Here is a 19,625-nt window from a genome sequence, read left to right as displayed (position 1 = left end):
TACGCCGTAGGGTACGGCGTAGGGCTGCGTCGCCGCGTACCCTACGGCGTAGGCTCTGCGTCGGTGTAACGCAGTAAACGGTGTTCAAGAGCAGAGACCATTTATTTAATAAATAGCTTGGAAAACAGATGGTGGATCATCTGTAGTTCTGTAGTAAACAAAGGTCGCACGTTAGACGTCAGAATCAGAGCAGATTTGTTGTCGTTTTGGAGCATAATGTGACGTTCGAAAACGCAAAACTGCTCTCTGTCTCTGTCTACACGCATCTACATAAACTGAGTTTTCAAAAATCTTCACTTTGCCCGGAGTTTTTTTAAACATTCGTTTATCTGCATTTTCATGTGGATGACAGGTCCAAACGTAGGAAAATATCTTCGGTTTAGCAGATACCCGGCAGAGCTGTGGAGACGTCTCCCTCCCGCTGCGTCATATGATGCGGTGTTCGCAAAAAAAAGCATTTGTAAGAGCTTTGCTAAAATCAGCCACTTTTTCCTCTGAATGCGTGCCCTTATGTCTTGTAAAACATATTAAATCCTACATTAACTTCTCACATAGTCATTTTCACATAAGGTCAGGTATAAGTTTTGAAAAAACCCTAACCTGCAATATGCTCTTTAAGTGTTATGATTATTGTTAAATGATTAAGGTTTTGTGGTCTTGTCTTTTTGTTACCTTGTTATTTGAAATGGTTATGTTTGTGGAGGGGAGTAAACCCCTGCAGATGGTAGCTGCCCAATTGGACCAATTTGGTTTGGGCTATTTAAGAGGGTGGCTCACCTGACAGACTCTCTTGGTATTTTCTTTTGCTAGAGGGAAGCCGTCTCTCTGAGTCTATGTGTCTGTTTTTTTTTTATGCCTGAGGAAAAAATAAAAATAAACTTTTTTTGATAAAAACTGGAACTTCTCTTGCCGGCACCCTTCTTTTATCCACCCACCTCAAACCCCAAGGCCCAAAGATTAGCTGGGCACAGGACTGGTATCTCACAGTGTGTCATCGGGATTTTCTCTGACAACATGGACTGACTTATCCATTAAAAGGCTCAGCACTTGCCCCCATCCTGCGTGACGGCAGTGCTGTAACTCCTGGAGTTGAATGGTTTTCCACTACACAAAGTCAACGTTTGTGAAACCCACACTCAGACCTTTTATTTTTCATGCAGGTTAGATCAGCCTTGTTGGAGACCAGCCTTGTTCAGTGTTCACTGAAGCTGTGTAGACAAACAATAGCCAAGTTTGATGACAGAAAAGAGAAAGAAAAACAGGCAGTCTACAGAGAAAAGTGAGCCTTTTCTCGATAACACAAAACAGAAACATACAAGCTCAGTGGTCAGTAGTTCAATGAAACATCGGCAGAAGGAGCAGCTCAGACCTGAATGTTTGGTGGGAACTGAGATCCCAGCAGAGATGTGTGAGGAGCAGGTCCGTCTGCCGCCCCCCCGCCGTGACGACTCCAGGCTCTGCCACGGATAAAGGCTGTAAACGACGCAGCAGCTTCAGGAAAACTGAAAACGTGACTCCACGGTCTCTGTCGTGAGGAGTTTCCTTGGTTCCTCACTTGCTCTGGGTCTACGTGTGCTTGTACATGTGTTCATTGATGGATCTGACCACAGTCAACCACCCATCCACAGTTATAGGAATTAAAAACATAACTACATTGGCAAATGTGAGAAGGATAACATCAAATTACAGCCAAATGATCTTTCTCGTTTCCCCCGAAAGATCTGTTTCTACAAAGTGTTTAAATTCAGCTTAATGGAGAAAACGGGTCGGTCAAAGATACAAAACAGGACAAAAACAAACCATGGGCTGCAGGTTGTGGACTAAAATGCCTTCACCATGTCGAGAACACACCAGCAAAGAGCACATGATTGCATAGTCTGAGTTTCAGCGAGCCTCGGCTCCTTGGCTTCTCCTTCACAAACTGTCAAACTTATGTTTCAAATAGTCTTTCATAACCTTTGCAATTGGAAGATCCTCCAGGAATTTCAAGCTCTGAAGGCCGATGCAATGACGGATTTTTATTCGACACATGTCTTGTAGAGTCCGAGGTTGTCCTGCAAGAGGAAGAGAAAAACAATTACTGAACAAGAACGGCCGTTACCGAGCTGCTGCAATCCTCCCTCGCTTCCTACAAACATTGATTTTACCTCCTTGTGATTCACTACATCACTGCAAGTTTAACAAGCTGTCCTGGAAAGTGTGCTGTAAGCAGCTGCTCAGACTACAAACGTGTCTTAAAGACAGATCGACCTGACTGTGGTTGTATAAAGGGAATGTTCATGACGTCACAGATGAGACTTCACAGCAGGTTACGCCCACTGAGTGTCAGAAAGACTGAGTGTCAGAAAGACTGAGTGACAGAAAGACTGAGTGGCAGAAAGACTGAGTGTCAGAAAGACTGAGTGTCAGAAAGACTGAGTGTCAGAGAGACTGAGTGACAGAAAGACTGAGTGGCAGAAAGACTGAGTGGCAGAAAGACTGAGTGTCAGAAAGACTGAGTGTCAGAAAGACTGAGTGTCAGAAAGACTGAGTGACAGAAAGACTGAGTGGCAGAAAGACTGAGTGGCAGAAAGACTGAGTGGCAGAAAGACTGAGTGACAGAAAGACTGAGTGACAGAAAGACTGAGTGACAGAAAGACTGAGTGACAGAAAGACTGAGTGACAGAAAGACTGAGTGGCAGAAAGACTGAGTGACAGAAAGACTGAGTGGCAGAAAGACTGAGTGAATAAAGACTGAGTGTCAGAAAGACTGAGTGTCAGAAAGACTGAGTGACAGAAAGACTGAGTGGCAGAAAGACTGAGTGGCAGAAAGACTGAGTGACAGAAAGACTGAGTGGCAGAAAGACTGAGTGAATAAAGACTGAGTGACAGAAAGACTGAGTGTCAGAGAGACTGAGTGACAGAAAGACTGAGTGGCAGAAAGACTGAGTGACAGAAAGACTGAGTGTCAGAAAGACTGAGTGTCAGAAAGACTGAGTGTCAGAAAGACTGAGTGACAGAAAGACTGAGTGACAGAAAGACTGAGTGGCAGAAAGACTGAGTGGCAGAAAGACTGAGTGACAGAAAGACTGAGTGACAGAAAGACTGAGTGACAGAAAGACTGAGTGACAGAAAGACTGAGTGACAGAAAGACTGAGTGGCAGAAAGACTGAGTGGCAGAAAGACTGAGTGGCAGAAAGACTGAGTGTCAGAAAGACTGAGTGTCAGAGAGACTGAGTGACAGAAAGACTGAGTGTCAGAAAGACTGAGTGGCAGAAAGACTGAGTGTCAGAAAGACTGAGTGAATAAAGACTGAGTGTCAGAAAGACTGAGTGACAGAAAGACTGAGTGTCAGAAAGACTGAGTGACAGAAAGACTGAGTGGCAGAAAGACTGAGTGGCAGAAAGACTGAGTGGCAGAAAGACTGAGTGGCAGAAAGACTGAGTGGCAGAAAGACTGAGTGACAGAAAGACTGAGTGGCAGAAAGACTGAGTGGCAGAAAGACTGAGTGGCAGAAAGACTGAGTGGCAGAAAGACTGAGTGTCAGCGTAAACTTTCAGTTTGAGCAACTGGAAAACATCTAAAATGGGAAAGAGTTGTTGTGCGATCGACTGTACTCATAGATTTAGCAAGAAATCAGAGTTGTCGTTTTACAAACTGCCGAAAAATAAGCTTAAGAGCGACAAATGGATCGCTGGAATTCACAGAAACAACTGGATTCCAGGCACCGAAACGTGGATTTGTGGTTCCCATTTTGTATCAGGTAATGTTGGATTTTTGGGTAGCTAACGTTAAACGGTCAAATCATAAAGTTCGGTGTCCTCATCACTTTAATTTCTACAACAAATTCTGCCTTGAAGTCGGACCAAGCGTCAAGCTTGTAAGCCTTCAAGCTTTGCTTCGTGTATTTCCCCGGCGTAGAATCTTAATTAAACTTAAAACTTAAACTTAAAGCTTAAACTGTAAGCCATAATCAGCAATATTAAAATAATAAAAGGCTTGCAATATTTCAGTTGATTTGTAATGAATCCAGAATGTATGAAATTTCTTTTTTAATTGCATTACAGAAAATAAAGAACTTTATCACAATATTCTAATTTTCTGAGACAGTCCTATAAATATCAGGAAACTGGATTGGTGGCCAAATATTAATGTCCATGGACCACTGGTTCTTGGTAACTGTACCAAATATTAATGTCCATGAACCACTGGTTCTTGGGGTAACTGTACGGGTCACTGTCAAGTCCAACTGCCTTTAATTTAAGCCAATAATCAGCTGTTATCCCGTCTTCTCCACTAGTTGCAGCTGTTTTTACCACTCAGTGCCAGTAAGGGAGCTGGTCCAGTGGGAATGTGACGTCCATGCAGACCCTCTATTTGGACCCGAGCGCTTCAGGGACATGTTGTCCAGCTACGTGATGACTCTACATGGTACTCCATTGGTACTAGTACTACAGTTAGGAACCTGGGAGTTATCTTTTACCAGAATCTGTCCTTTGTTTCACACATTAAACAGGTTTCTAGGACAACCTTTTTTTCACCTTCGTAATATCGTGAAAACCAGGAACATCCTGTCTGCGCCTGACGCAGAAAAACAGACGCATGTACGTGTGACTTCAAGACTGGACTATTGGAATTCTTTATTATTGGATTGTCTCCATGAAACGTCCAGCTCAGCCAGAACGCTGCAGTCAGGGTTCTGACGAGAACCGGCAGCAGAGGTGTTGGTGTGTGCGCCAGAGTTAACCGTTGATGCTGCTCAAAGCTCACGCATTTCCATGACCACGCTCATATTTGTACGTGGAGCTTCTTTTCCTTTTTTTGCAACACTGAGTGCGTTTACATGGGAAGTTTAATTCCTCTTTAATTCAGAATTAAAATTAAATCTGATTTAAAATGTTTAAAAATGACCATGTAAACACCTAATTCCGAATGAAAATGGCCATTCCGAATTACACTTAATTCTGAAGTAAGTGGCTGGTTTATTCTGATTTTAAATCAGAATAGAATAATTCCGCGATCATGCACTCATACACTCATTCCTCTTTAAATTAATTCCGGTCTTTCTGCGCTGCTCGTTCCCTCGCCCGTCTGTCTCCATGACTACGTTTACATACAGTCAAAATTTGTGTTATTGCTAATATTCCGGTTACTGAAACATTTGGAATATTCCGTTTACATGGTAATTAATCATTCAGGATATCTGAATCAAACCAGCGACGCACGGAGAACGTGATGACGCAATTCCCCTCATTTCTGCTTCTTCTTCCTGTATCCAAATTCAAAACAAATGCTGCTTCGCACAACTTTTCTCTCACCTTCTTGTAAATCTTCTATCCCGGTACTTTCTAGCGTCTACAAATGCAGAAATGTTCATATCCTTCATTACATTTATGAAGTGATTAGTCTCCTCCTGGTCTTGGTTTCTCCGTGTTTATAAGAACTTCCTGGACTCAAAAGACCAGGATTCCTTGTGAACAGAGCATGTGCAGAAAACAGATTCCTGTTCTGTTTGATGGGGATATTCCGTTTGGTGTTTACATGACCCAATATTCAGGTTTTAAAAGGAGTAACCCAGGGCTCATATTGGGGTTTTTAAAAACCTGAATATGAGCAAATTCTGGTTATTCAAAGGGGTTATTGGTGTTTACATGGACGTGCAAATTCGGGTTATTGCCAATATTCGGGTTTTAAAAGGTTTATTGATGCGTCCATGACGCTTATAGTCCACGCTGGGCTGGTTTTCCAAACAAAGTTTCAAGATGCAGCAGCAGTAAACGCTGGTCAAGAGCAGAGAACATTTATTTAATAAATAGCTTGGAGGACCTGGAAATCATTAAAAGAACAGATGGAAACAGGAAACATCAAAATTGTGAGCTTTTCAAAGTTGTAGCGGCTAAGTTAGTTTTTCTTCCGGTAGTTTAACTTCCGGTCCCCCCCCTATCCAATCAGAACCTTCCCAACCCCCAGACCTGGAGAGGAATTGGAGAAAGACCATCAAACGTGTTTTCCATGTAAACCTCAATTCAGAATAACTATTTCCATGTAAACTCGAAGGAAAATAGTTTAATTCGCAATATTTAATTGGGAATAATTAATTCCCAATTAAAAAACATCATGTAACCGTGGCCAGTGACACACGCAGCGGCTGAAAAGCGGCATTAATGTCGGAGCCCTTTCTTGTCATGTGATCTGCTGGGACGGCTCGCCGGGATCATGACGGGTTCTCTGATACGTCTCATCTCACAGTCCGAGGGGCTGCGCAAGAATGCAGCCATTGTTGCTCGTCAGCCATTGTGCTGCGGATCATGTGCCCCCCCCCCCACGGTTCCCCCACCTCACACTTTTGTTCCTCCTCTCAACTTCCAGTGAAAACCTCAAATGTATTTGTTGTACTTTATTATGTAAAGCTGCAGTGCTTCCCTTTCCGCCTGCGCTGATGTTCCCTAGGATTATTCTCTTGTTCAGGGTGGATAAATGTTTGGTTTTATAGGAACACTTGGTGGTATTTTTACATCTGGAACTTCCAGGAAAAACAAGAACCTCCTCAATCTTTCTGCACTCAAAGATGAACATTTGATCTCATTTGCACTTGATGAGATGATGAGAGGCCTTCGGTATCGTTACAGATGGGATAAAACACACAGAGAGCCAGAGGTGAAGAGGTCTACCATTTCTTGGAGTCCGAGATACTTGAACTCCTCCACCTGAGGCAGGACTTCTCCACCCACCCGGAGAAGGCAGGACTTCTCCACCCACCCGGAGAAGGCAGGACTTCTCCACCCACCCGGAGAAGGCAGGACTTCTCCACCCACCCGGAGAAGGCAGGACTTCTCCACCCACCCGGAGAAGGCAGGACTTCTCCACCCACCCGGAGAAGGCAGGCCACCCTTTCCTGGTGGTTTTGATGTAGCTTAGCCATTTTAGGCTAATTTGAGATAATGATTATTCTGAAATTCTTTCAAAATGAATATTGACTGGTAAATTTGGCATATTTTCATTCAACACAGCCAAAACGTTTAGAAAATTAAATGACACGAAAAGACAGGAAATGTCCCTAGGATCTTTAAAGGGTTAGCCTACAGAGCTCGTTTCAGGAACATCTCTGGGAGCAGAACACCTCCATTTACCCGACGCCAGGCAGGACCGATGTGAAACAGTGGCCTGTGGAGCTCACATTTTAAGCAGAATGGGCCTTTTTCTTAATGTGGCTGTCCCTTTTCTACACTCAACACAATTTCACACATTTCTACTCATGGTTCAGGAGATTAAACCCTGCTGAAGAGCTCTCATCTCAGTGACTGCGTTTCCATGCATCAATAACCCTTTTCTAACCCGAATATTAGCAATAACCCGGTTGTGCACGGCCATGTAAACACCAATAACCCCTTTGAATAACCAGAATTTGCTCATATTCTGGTTTTTTAAAACCCCAATATGAGCCCTGGGTTACTCCTTTTCAAACCTGAATATTGGGTCATGTAAACACCAAACAGAATATCCCCATCAAACGGAACAGGAATTTGTTTTCTGCACATGCTCTGTTCACAAGGAATCCTGGTCTTTTGAGTCCAGGAAGTTCTTATAAACACGGAGAAACCAAGACCAGGAGGAGACTAATCACTTCAGAAATGTAATGAAGGATATGAACAGCATTTGTAGACGGTAGAAAGTACCGGGATAGAAGATTTACAAGAAGGTGAGAGAAAAGTTGCACGAAGCAGCATTTGTACAAACGCCAGACCAGATCAAGCTCCGCTGGAAGACGCTGAAAAAGGCGAACTACAGGGACAAGAAACAAAACGGTACCAGTGGGTCCGATTATCCGCCGTGCTGCTGTTATTGTTGTTGTTTTGGATTTGGATACAGGAAGAAAAAGTGGAAATGACGGGAATTGCGTCATGATGTTCTCCTTGCGTCGCTGGTTTGATCCAGATATCCCAAATGATTAATCACCATGTAAACAGGGATAACCCTGTTAGCTCACGCATGGAAACAGATTATTCCCAATGTTTCAGTAACCGGAATATTGACCGTAACCCGAATGTTGACTGCATGTAAACGTAGTCACTGATGCTGCAGGACGTGCACTTTGACGAGTGTTGATGTGACTTACTGGTGACCTCCTGCAGGAAATCCAGACAGGGCCGGCTGATTCCAGACATGCTAACAGACACAGCTACTGGCGTCTGTCCTTCATAGTTCCTGGTGTTGGCGTTAGCTCCGTACGTGAAGAGCAGCTGGGCACACAACACGTCGTCCCTGAGGGCCGACAGATGCAGGGGGGTCTGGCCGTCCTCCAGGCGACCCAGGTTGGTGTCCGCTCCCCTCTGCAGGAACATACGGCAGTACGAGTGGTTGCCCTTGATGACGGCGTACCGCAGGAGGAAACCGTTCTGAATGTCAATGTTGGCACTGTGGTCCAGCAGGATCCGCACGCAGCTGGAGCGCTCCCGGATGATGGCCAGCTGGAGCGGGGTGGTCCCTTTGTCGCTCAGCGGATCCACTTCAGCCTTGAATTCCAGGAGGAGCCGTACGAACGAGTCGCGGCCGTAGTGCGCGGCCACGTGAAGAGGTGTCCACCCGTCGTTGCTTTTTGCATTTATAATGTCCCCACGAAACTCTGACTCCAGCATGAGTCGGGCGATGCGCGCCCTGCCGTGCATAGCAGCGTAGTGAAGCGCCGTGAAGCCGCCGATGAAGTCCTTCACTGTCGGATCAGCTGTGAGAGGTCAAACAGAAAGAAAGGTGAAATATGGCGCTTTTCCACTAGTACCTACTCGGCCCGACTCGCCTCGACTCGTCCCGGTTTTGCGCTTCTCCTCTAGGTCTAGGGTTGCCACCTTTCAGAAATAGAAATAAGGGACGCCCCGATTTCAGAAGCACAGGCGTCAAAAAAAGGGACATCCCCAAAACTTCTAAACTGCAAAGAAATGTATTTATTTTCTATGAAAAAACTAAACGCTTTGATTTAAAGTGCTTTAATAGCATTGAACTGTACAGACAGACAACCATGCTAGCAACTGATATATCCTCCTATGCTACGTACGTCCACATCAGCTCAGATGTATAATATAGATACAGGTGAAGAATATGGTGTAAAAGTTAGTTTATTTCAATAATTCAACTTAAAAGGTGAAACTAATACATGTATATTACATAGTCTCATTACAGGCAAAGCAAGATATGTTAAACCTTTATTTGTTATAATTTTAATAATTGAATTGTTTATTAATTTCATAATATATTCTAATTTTTGGAGATTTTTTATTTTGGGGTTTTCATAAACTGTGAGCCATAATCACCAAAATTATAACAAATAAAGGCTTGAAATATCTCACCTTAAGTTGAATTTACTACGAATGAAGTTATATTCAAATTTTCCGACCTTCACCTGCATATTATGACATAAATAAATAAGAGCATAATATATGTCTGTATTGGTTCAATACGGAACTTTTAATTCCCAATTACGGAACAATTCCGTATTTCAAGGGACGGGTGGCGAGCCTATCTAGGCGTGGAGGCGGGTGGAGCCGTGCTGAGTAGATACTTTTCTGTAACTATTCTGCCGAGGATCTAAGCTGCTGAGTTGGCTGTATCTGACATCATCACACTACAGGCCACCGATTGGTCGGGGGGTTGGAGTCAGACGTCTGAGTCAGGAGGAGGAAATCAGAGAAAGAGACTCTGACGGATTCTTGTTCATTTTAGTCCACCAGCAAAAGTCTGTTTCATGATCCAACTCTGAGGTGCAGAAGTTCATAAACCTGGTGCTGAGGAGAGAATTAAAAAGGGATCTAGACGGGTGATAAGGAACGACCAGATCCACCCTCCGTTTACAAGCAAACGTGAAGACGGAGGTTTTGCAAATCTCCACTTTGGCCGGAGTTTTCAGAAACGATGGTTTTTGGTGACTTTGAGTTTCATTTTCGTGTAAACGAACGGCCCAAACGCTTGAAAACACCAGTGTTTTTGCTCCGTGTAAACGGGGCCTTGGATGTTTCCCTGCTTTAACACACCTGATTCTTATTAATCATCATCAGCTTGTCATTAAGGTCTGCACAAGTGTGTTAATGACACAGTCACTGGTGGAATGAAGCAGGGAAACATCCAAAACCTGCAGGACAGCGCCCCTGGAGGACCAGGACTGCCCAGCTCTGGAGTAGATACAGCCTTAACCCTCCTGTTGTCCTCATTTTCTGAATACACCCCGTGTCCTCAGGGTCAAAATGACCGGTCTTCAGTAAACCCCCATTATAAGCAGCTTAATTTATTTTTAAACACCAAATTTCATCTTGCTTGAAGAAACAACTTGTCATTCATCACAAAATGTGTGAATGATTAAGTTTTCCCTCTTTTTCATCTTCTTTATTTCTATAGGTAAAGAAAGAAATGTGCAAAAGAGTTTTGAATGCATTTTTATTCATCCCAATGACTCAGTTTCTTTTTTTTTTCTCCAGTGAACAATTTTTGACAATGTATAATATGAAATATAACATCCCATTCAACTAATTAGCACATATAGGGCAGTATGCAAGTGCGCAGCCTTTGCAGATATTTATTACATCTGCAGCACACAGTGTAGTCCTTCTTTTGAGGGCAGAACTCACATCTCTTCCTCTTACTTGCCCTAGCTGGGGAAGTTACATTTCAAGTTAAAAAAATATCGTTTAACACAGTGGCAGGTCATTGTGACCCGAGGACACAGGAGGGTTAAGTGAACAGACCTGAACCAAGACGTGGACATTAATGCCCTCTAGTGCTCGGCTAAAACGAACAACAACGAATCAAGCAAAAACCCTGACCTCCGTGCTCCAGAAACACCCGGACACACCGCTCTTTTCCTTTGGCAGCAGAGAAGTGGAGCAGCGTCCAGCCGTTGGCGTCGCGGATCTTGGGGGAGTATCCTCGCTCCAGCATCTTCCTGACCGTGCAGACGTCTCCCGCCGCCACCGCAGCCTGGATCTGGAGCTCCTCGTGGAGCTCTGGGTTCCCTCTGCAGTGGTGGTTCAGCATCCTGGCAGGGTTAACGACAGTTAACGGTCATCTCTACCCCCTCAGGTCTGGGGAAAACACACACTAAACACTCCATACACTTTACTTAGAGCAGAGGACCTGAACATGATGAGGAAATACTAAAATATTTAACGCCTAAAGGCATTACTCACACTACGACAGAGTATTAGGGCCAAACTAAGACAAAAAAAAAATTAGGAATTACGAGAATAAAGTTGTAAAATTACGAGAAGTTGTAAGATCACGAGAATAAAGTCGTAAAATTAAGAGAATAAAGTCGTAAAACTACGAGAATAAAGTCGTAATATTACGAGAATAAAGTCGTAAAATTACGAGAATAAAGTCGTAAAATTAAGAGAATAAAGTAGTTATATTACGAGAATAAAGTCGCAATATTACGAGAATAAAGTTGCAATATTACGAGAATAAAGTTGCAATATTACGAGAATAAAGTTGTACTTTATGAGAACTCTAACAGGAAGAGCTTCTTCTCCCTGTGTTAAAATGAGGAATATTGAGCATCTTCTGAAGTTATATTTCGGTATCGGTTTCACAAATAAGGAAATACTTAATCTTTTGGCACATCAGCATCAAATTATTATCAGTATAAGGACTTTAAAACGATTGTGCAAACGACTGCATCTATTTGGAAGAAGGAACCACACAGACTTGGAAGAAATTGCGTCTTTTGTGGAAGAGGAAAATCTTTATGATCATCCTCATTGTTTCCTGAGAAACAACAAAACCTCTTTGAATGGAAGCAGATGGAACCACCGCTACTATACTATACTATACTATACTATACTATACTATACTATACTATACTATACCAGACAGCTCCTCTTCCACAAAAGACGCATGTGCTCTTCCTGTTAGAATTCTCATAAATTACGACTTTATTCTCGCAACATTATGACTTTATTCTCGTAATATTACGACTTTATTCTCGTAATATCACGACTTTATTCTCGCAAAATTATGACTTTATTCTCGTAATTTTACGACTTTATTCTCATATTATTATGACTTTATTCTCATATTATTATGTACGTAATTTCCCTTTTTTTTTGTCTTAGTTTGGCCCTAATACTCCGTCGTACTCACAGAGTTGCCGGTTCATTTTTAAAATAAAGAAATCAATCAGTCTTCACCATCGGCTCTTTAACAGCATGTACAAAACTAAGTATGCCCCGTGATTCAGTAACATGGACGCTCATCTTTGGTGGCATTAATCTGGAATGATGGAGTTCTTTCTGACTTCATCTTTCTCTCACAGAACTATGGTCCACTTTTCTTTCGTGGAGTTTACAGACATTTGATGACGCTCAACTGTCATGCTCTCCCACCACGGCATTTGGATCAGACTGAGGTCTGGACTTTGTCGACGGCTCACTGGAAATTTAGCATCCTAATTCTTCAACATATCGTCCTATTGTCGGCGACATGAGTGATTTTGTAATTTCTTTCAATTTATTTGGTGAATCTAACCATTTTGATGACTGGGATGCAGAAGAGGAGAGAAAAGAAACTAGCCCAGCGGAGGTGAGCGGACTAGAATATCTCCCGTTACCAAGGAAACCGAGTTATGGCTTGTTAAAAAACCTTGTAACTTACCAGGTTCCAACGGCTGCAGACGAGAGATTAAATAGTCGCTCAGCTGTGGCTTGTTATAAAACTAATGATTGACTGAAAACACATTAAAGCATGAATTAATATTTATGTTTTTTGGTAGGTGACCGTGGTATAAGCGGGATAATGCCCTTCCAGGTGACATTAACATAAATATATGGACTTCGCGGAGGCGTCGTCCATATATTTATGTTAATGGACACCTCATTGGGCATTATCCCTTACTTATGTGAATAATCTTTGTCACAGTAGAATGATGGTCTCTAAATGCTTGGTAATGGTCTCCGATTGTTAAAGACAACGGCTTCTTTAACATCATAGCTGATGTCTCCTTGGCAGTTTCCCACTCACTGGGATGCTTGGTCTTTTAAATGCTTCTGCATTTTCACAAGTTAACTAAATATCCAGAGGCCTTAATTCAATTTCTGTGACACTCTCTAGTCAAACTACAACAAAGTGCAGCATACCTTCCTTCAAACAGCTGCTCTAGTTATTCATTCGAGGATGCTTTGTTGAAATTGTTCATGCGCAGGAAACTTTTTCACATGTCAAATAATGAAAGCCTTTAACCCAGGGAACCCTCATTTCAGACCCCGTCAAGATATTTCAAACATGTTTTATATTTGCTGCAGTCTTGTGATTAATTGTCAACTTCTTTTTAAATATTTGCAACACAGGTAAAAGACTTTAAAGTAGAAATATTCAAAAGCAAGATGTACCTTTTGACCAGCTGAAGAGATGGGCTTCTCTTAGTCATATCGCAGCTGCGCCTGCAGAGTTGCTACTGCAAAATCATCAAGACGGAGAATATTAATACCTCAATAGAACACACACACACACACACACACACACACACACACACACACACACACACACACACACACACACACACACACACACACACACACACACACACACACACACACACTCACACACTTAAAAAAAATGTCAAACTATCTATTGCCAAAACCAAAACTCTTCTATAGTTATTCAAGTATATTGTTGTACCATTGCTGTCTATTGTTCTCCATTATATTATAGTAAAGTAATGATAATGTGATACTATGCATTATAATTACTTCTATTACATACATACATACATACAGTAGCACAACTTAATGCTGGGCGTTTGTTTTGTTTTCCTTGATTTGTTTTGATTTTGACTATATTTATATATACATATAATTGAGTATTATATCAGCGTATAGAACCGTTATTGAAACTCGTCTTGTTATATGTAAGAATGTCAGATGTAAGAATGTATGTAGATTCAGGGGTAGGACTCGATAAGTGTTTTCTTCAATCCTACTCCGTTTCGAGCATGTTGGTGGATCCGTGAACTATTATTATATGAAGTGCTGTACACATATTATATATATTATATATATATATATATATATATATATATATATATATATATATACACACACACACACACACACCGGTATATACACATATACATGCATATATACACACACACACACATATAATATATATATACACACACACACACACACACACACACACACACACACACACACACACACACACATATATATATATAAATATATATATATATTTGTATTCTGTTTTTTCTCTTTTTTGTACGCTTTTTTATCATGCATGTTCGAAATATAATCTTCAAATCAAATAACTAATACTTCACAATTGACCACAAACAGATAACACTTAACACTGTCGGGTTTTTATTTTGTATTTCATTTTGTTTTTATTTTGTGCTTTTACACCAAGTTCCGAGACCTCTATAATAAAAAAATAATAAAGATAGAGAGATAAATACAAAAGAAGATGTAATTAAAATATATATGTATGTATACCAAAAAATGTTATATATATTTTTTTTGTATTACACTGACGATTTACACCTGTACTTTGGGTTATTTGTGTTGTGGAAATTGAAAGGACCAATAAACTAAACTAAAATGTGAAATGTTAAACTTTTGAGAGGTATAACATGCAAACTTAAAAAATGTCAAGGTATCTATTGTTAAAACCAAATAAGGAATACTTCACAATGAACCCCAAACAGATAACCCTTAACACTGTGGGGTTTTTAATGTGGTATTTTATTTTGTAACTTGGTGAATAAAGCCAGTGACAGGTAAACAAAGACCAGCAGCAGCTCTGCTCTCAAACACCCACAAACCCAGCACAGAGAGCAATAACAGAGGCTCACACACACCCGAACTGATCACTATACACTTCACAACCACAGGGAAAAGGAATGAAGGCGAGGTTTATGAAGAAACGCTTGATTTCAGGTGGTCAGGTTTAAATTGACTGAAGTGTGAGCGGACCCTGGTTAGCCCGGGGGCTAACACACTCACTGGCCTTAGCTCGCCCCATTCCTCCTGTTTCCTCCCGTTTCAAGTCCTCGCGCTTCGGAGAGTAAGGAGCAAATACCCGTCCATGCATTCACTGTAACGTCGATGTAAAACCTGCTGTATATTCACGGACGAAAGAGCATCTCTGGGACGGTAAAACAAAGACTTACTTGAGAGACGCGGAGCGGACGCTTAGCCAATCAGCTTCCAGGGGAGACTGGAGTTTTAAAGTTGCATGTTTCTGTCGCCTTCCACTCACTTATGACATTAAAGAGAAAAGTTTAATGTTTCTGAACACTTTCCTCGGAACCATTGTGGGTCATTTTGAGGCTCGTATTCGTTTCCAACTCCAGAATATCAATCAAACATAAAACAGTGACCTCAACAGGAAAAACAATACAGTTTCTAAAGTCACCTTTTCAAAATAAAAGCATCGTTTCCGCCACCTTCAAATAAATACAAACCCGCGCAGGCGCACACGAACAGAAATAGGAATCACTGCAATCACTGCAAGCACAACCTTCCACAAATACATTAGTTTAGTTTAGTTTATTGGCCCTTTCAATTTCAATACAAAAAAAATATAGGCTATATAATTTTTTGTATATATATATATATATATATATATATATATATATATATATATATATATATATATATATATATATATATATATATATATATATATATATATATATATATATATATATATACATATATATATATATATATATATATATATATATATATATATATATACATATATACATATATACATATATACATATATATACATATATATATATATATATATATATATATATATATATATATATATATATATATATATATATATATATATATATATATATATATATATATACAGGACTGTCTCAGAAAATTTGAATATTGTGATTTTCTGTAATGCAATTACAAAAACAAAAATGTCATACATTCTGGATTCATTTCAAATCAACTGAAATATTGCAAGCCTTTTATTATTTTAATATTGCTGATCATGGTTTACAGCTTGAGAAAACTCTTCAAAGAAACATCTCCTGGATGCACTGGGACGCATCTTCAGTGATGTATCCTAGGGTCATCGGGTGTTTCGGGTCTCGCAACATCAGACACCCTCTCCTAGGTGACCCAGCCGGGGGTGATCAGCTCCCGGCTTGCGTCCCAGCAGCAACCCACGGATCTGCCCTCTTTAGCCACAACCACCTTGTGGCTTTCTCTGCAGCCTCACTTGCGGATTTAATGGCCCTCTTCTTTGCTGCTCCTGTAATGCCCAAGCGACCTAGGGCTTTGCAGAGCGAGCGTCCCGCGAAGCCTCGACAGCCGACTTCTATGGGCTCATAGTATGTTCTCCAGCCCCTGCCCCTACACTCCTCCACCAACTCCTGGTATTTTGCACGTTTCCTCTCGTTGGCTTCCTCGATCCGCTCTTCCCAGGGCACTGTCAGCTCCAGCATGATCAGGTGTTTTGAATCCTCGGAGGTGATGATCATGTCTGGCCGGAGAGATGTTGTAGCAATGTGCTGGGGGAACCTCAGCTGTTTCCCGAGGTCGACATGCAGCTGCCAATCAGGGGCTGTATGCAGGAGTCCTGATGCTGTCTGTGGGCCTTTCACGGGTCTCTCTCCAGCTTTCACAAAGGGGATTGCCTTCTTTGGAGCATGGTGTTTGCTGGTGCTGATAGCTGAGGCTATGCTCTCTGCCACTGCTTTGAGCACCTGATCGTGGCGCCATCGATAGCGGCCATCGGCCAGGGCCCTTGGACAGCTGCTGAGGAGGTGTTCTAGGGAGCCTCTTCCGGAGCAAAGGGGGCAGAAAGGTGTCTCGCTCTTCCCCCACACATGGAGGTTTGCTGGACTTGGGAGAGCATCGTACACTGCCTGCACAAGGAACCGAACCCGATAGAAGTCTGCCTGCATGATGTTGGACCAGGTGACTTTGCGCTGTAACGTGCTCTCCCACCTTGTCCATGCTCCCTGCTGCCGGAGTCCCACCGCCCTGCTCACTCGCTCTTCCTCCACGCCTGCTCGGACCTCTTCCTGGAGTAGATGGTGCCTCTCCTTGCCTCGGGCCTGGCTGACTTGGGACTTTGGGAAGTAGCCCAAGCCTGCTCTTCCCGTTGCCAAGACCCCCACCAGTGCCTTCTGCCTTAGGCGAGACTCTGCCACCTCCACTGCCTTCTCAGCCCTCCACTTCCTACCTGTCCTCACTTCAATCCCAGCTGATGCTACCTTGCAGTCCCTGGAATCCCTGTACTGTAGGGCTTCTCTGGTGCGTGCTACCTTAAATTCCTCAGTGAGCCCACTGAAAGGTAGCTGCAGGGTGTTGCTAGACCCGTACAGGGCAGCGCTGTTGAGGCTGCGTGGAAGGCCTAGCCACTTCCGGAGAAAGCTGCTGATCTTCCTTTCGAGGGATTCCACAGTTGATACTGGGACTGCATAGATGAGGAGAGGCCACAGGACTCTTGGCAGGATGGAGTGCTGGTAGATCCAGGCTTTAAATCTGCCTGGCAGGCCGGACTTGTCCACCTTGGTGAGCCACGTTCCAAGGTCTTCGCCTGACTTCTGGATGGCAGCGGAGTCTCTTAAGCTGGAGTCAAAGAGTTTCCCCAAGCTCTTGACTGGTTGCTCCGTGATGGTTGGGATTGCAGTTCCTGAGATTGAGAACCGGAACTTGTCAATCACCTTCCCCCTCTTCAGTACCATGGACCTTGACTTGGAGGGCTTGAAACTCATTCTAGCCCAAGTGATGAGTCTCTCCAGTCCTTGCAAGATCCACCTACTCCCTGGCACTGATGTAGTTGTGATGGTAAGATCATCCATGTAGGCTCTTATTGGGGGCTGACGAACACCTGATCTGGATAGAGGCCCTCTGCATTCCACCTCAGCTGCCTTGACCAACGTGTTCATCGCCAGTGCGAAAAGGGTAACGGAGATGGTACACCCTGTTATTATTCCTTTCCCGAGGCGGTGCCAGTCTGATGTTACTGACCCTGAAGTGAACCTGAGCCTGAAATTGTTGTAATAATCCAGGATCAGGTCTTTGATCTTGCTGGGAACATGGTGGAGGTGTAATGTGAGCTCAACTAGTTTGTGTGGGATGGACCCGTAGGCGTTAGTCAGGTCCAACCACAACACAGCTAGGTCGCCTCTGTTCTCACGGGCCTCTCTGATGAGTTGTGTAACTACACCAGTGTGCTCTAAGCAGCCGGGAGCTCCAGGAATCCCACCCTTCTGCACTGAGGTGTCGATGTAGTTGTTCTTGAGGAGAAACTCAGTCAGTCTTCTGGAGATGATGCTGAAGAACACCTTCCCTTCCACACTCAATAGTGAGATTGTCCGAAACTGGTTGATGTTTTTCGAGTCCTCCTCCTTGGGAATCCAAACCCCCTCTGCACACCTCCACTGGTCGGCCACTTTTCCCCTTCGCCAGATTACCTTCAAAGTCTTCCACAGGTGCCGGAGGAGCTCTGGACAGCGCTTGTAGACAAGGTAGGGTACACCACTTGGGCCTGGGGAAGATGCTGAACGGGCTGCCTTGACCACCTCTTCAACTTCCTTTAGGCTAGGCTCTGTCAGCTTGAACTCTGCTGTTGGTAGGGCAGGGCTGATAAGAGCTTTGTTGGGTCCCAGATCTTCTTCTCTCAGTGGGTCGCTCAAGGTGTTTTCGAGGAAGCGATTCACTTCCTCCTTTGAGCACTCGAGTCGGCCACTGCGCTTGTCCCCAAGCAGTTGTTTTGTGAACCGGAAGGGGTTGGCAATGAAGGCCGCTCGCTTCCTCGCTCTCTCTCTTCCCCGCCTCCTGTGCCACTCTGCTCTGCGGAGGGTTGTCAGCTTCTTCCACAGGATGTTGCGCAGTTCTGCCAATGGTTGCTTCTCCTCTTCAGCAGCGCACTTGAACTGCTTCTTGAGGGTTCTGAGCTCCTGTCGCAGCTGATGTATCTTGGCGGCCCTGCGGTTCATGGTGTAGGCATTGGGCTTGGTGTTGCTCTTCTCCATCTGGCCAAACCTTTCGGAGCCATAACTCACAATGATGGTGGTCATTGCTAGGAGTCTGCTGTCAGCATCCCCTTTGGCTATGGCTCGAATGATGTTGGACACGTCCTCGTCAAACTGCAGCCACTCACTCCGTCTGCTTGCTGGGGGCCACTTAATCCGCTGCTGTGGAACTACTCCGCTTGGCTTGGGAGGCTGTGGTACGTGGAGGGACTGGGAACTGTGGGGTGTCTCCTGTCCGGGCTCCTCCTGCGTCTCACCAGGACTCAAATATCCTATCTTAAAAGATTAGAATATTCTGGGAATCTTAATCTTAAACTGTAAACCATAATCAGCAATATTAAAATAGTTTAATTGCATTACAGAAAATAAAGAACTTTATCACAATATTCTAATTTTCTGAGACCTTTTGGTCCTGAGTTTTTAGTTAAAATTGTATAAAATTATATATATATATATATATATATATATACAATTTGTTGACCTCGACTGGGGACATTGTCGGACGGTGGAAGGAATACTTCGAGGATCTCCTCAACCCGACTGACATGCCTTCCACTGAGGAAGCGGAGAGTGGGGACTCTGGGGCGTGCTCATCCATCACCCAAGCCGAGGTCACCGAGGTGGTTCATAAGCTCCT

General features: G+C 43.2%; 2 protein-coding genes across 2 annotated transcripts; both read right to left on the bottom strand.

Moving 5' to 3' along the window:
- Window positions 1–1,135: 1,135 nt before the first annotated feature.
- Window positions 1,136–15,362, bottom strand: asb7 (ankyrin repeat and SOCS box containing 7). The gene is made up of 5 exons (XM_061735931.1): window positions 15,143–15,362; window positions 13,347–13,411; window positions 10,788–10,999; window positions 8,096–8,701; window positions 1,136–2,054 (listed from the first exon to the last, which is right to left on the bottom strand). Exons 2-5 carry the CDS (start codon window positions 13,382–13,384, stop codon window positions 1,915–1,917), a joined length of 996 nt encoding a protein of 331 aa, XP_061591915.1. The 5' UTR covers window positions 13,385–13,411; window positions 15,143–15,362; the 3' UTR covers window positions 1,136–1,914.
- Window positions 15,363–16,098: 736 nt separating this feature from the next.
- On the bottom strand, window positions 16,099–19,048 carry LOC133457001 (uncharacterized). The gene has a single exon (XM_061735800.1). The coding sequence runs from the start codon at window positions 19,031–19,033 to the stop codon at window positions 16,136–16,138; it is 2,898 nt and encodes a 965-aa protein (XP_061591784.1). The 5' UTR covers window positions 19,034–19,048; the 3' UTR covers window positions 16,099–16,135.
- Window positions 19,049–19,625: the final 577 nt, after the last annotated feature.

The sequence above is a fragment of the Cololabis saira genome, chromosome 2 (assembly GCF_033807715.1).
Source record: "Cololabis saira isolate AMF1-May2022 chromosome 2, fColSai1.1, whole genome shotgun sequence".
Taxonomy (NCBI): Eukaryota; Metazoa; Chordata; class Actinopteri; order Beloniformes; family Belonidae; genus Cololabis; species Cololabis saira.
This window is presented reverse-complemented; position numbering and strand designations above follow the sequence as displayed.

Excerpts from the sequence above, each read along its gene's own strand:
- LOC133457001 (XM_061735800.1), bottom strand. The coding sequence starts at position 19,033 with ATGACCACCATCATTGTGAGTTATGGCTCCGAAAGGTTTGGCCAGATG.
- asb7 (XM_061735931.1), bottom strand. The coding sequence starts at position 13,384 with ATGACTAAGAGAAGCCCATCTCTTCAGCTGGTCAAAAG. Across the intron at positions 11,000-13,346 it reads TCTCTTCAGCTGGTCAAAAG|GATGCTGAACCACCACTGCA; the intron begins GTACATCTTGCT and ends TAACCCTGCCAG. Across the intron at positions 8,702-10,787 it reads GGTGTTTCTGGAGCACGGAG|CTGATCCGACAGTGAAGGAC; the intron begins GTCAGGGTTTTT and ends GACCTCTCACAG.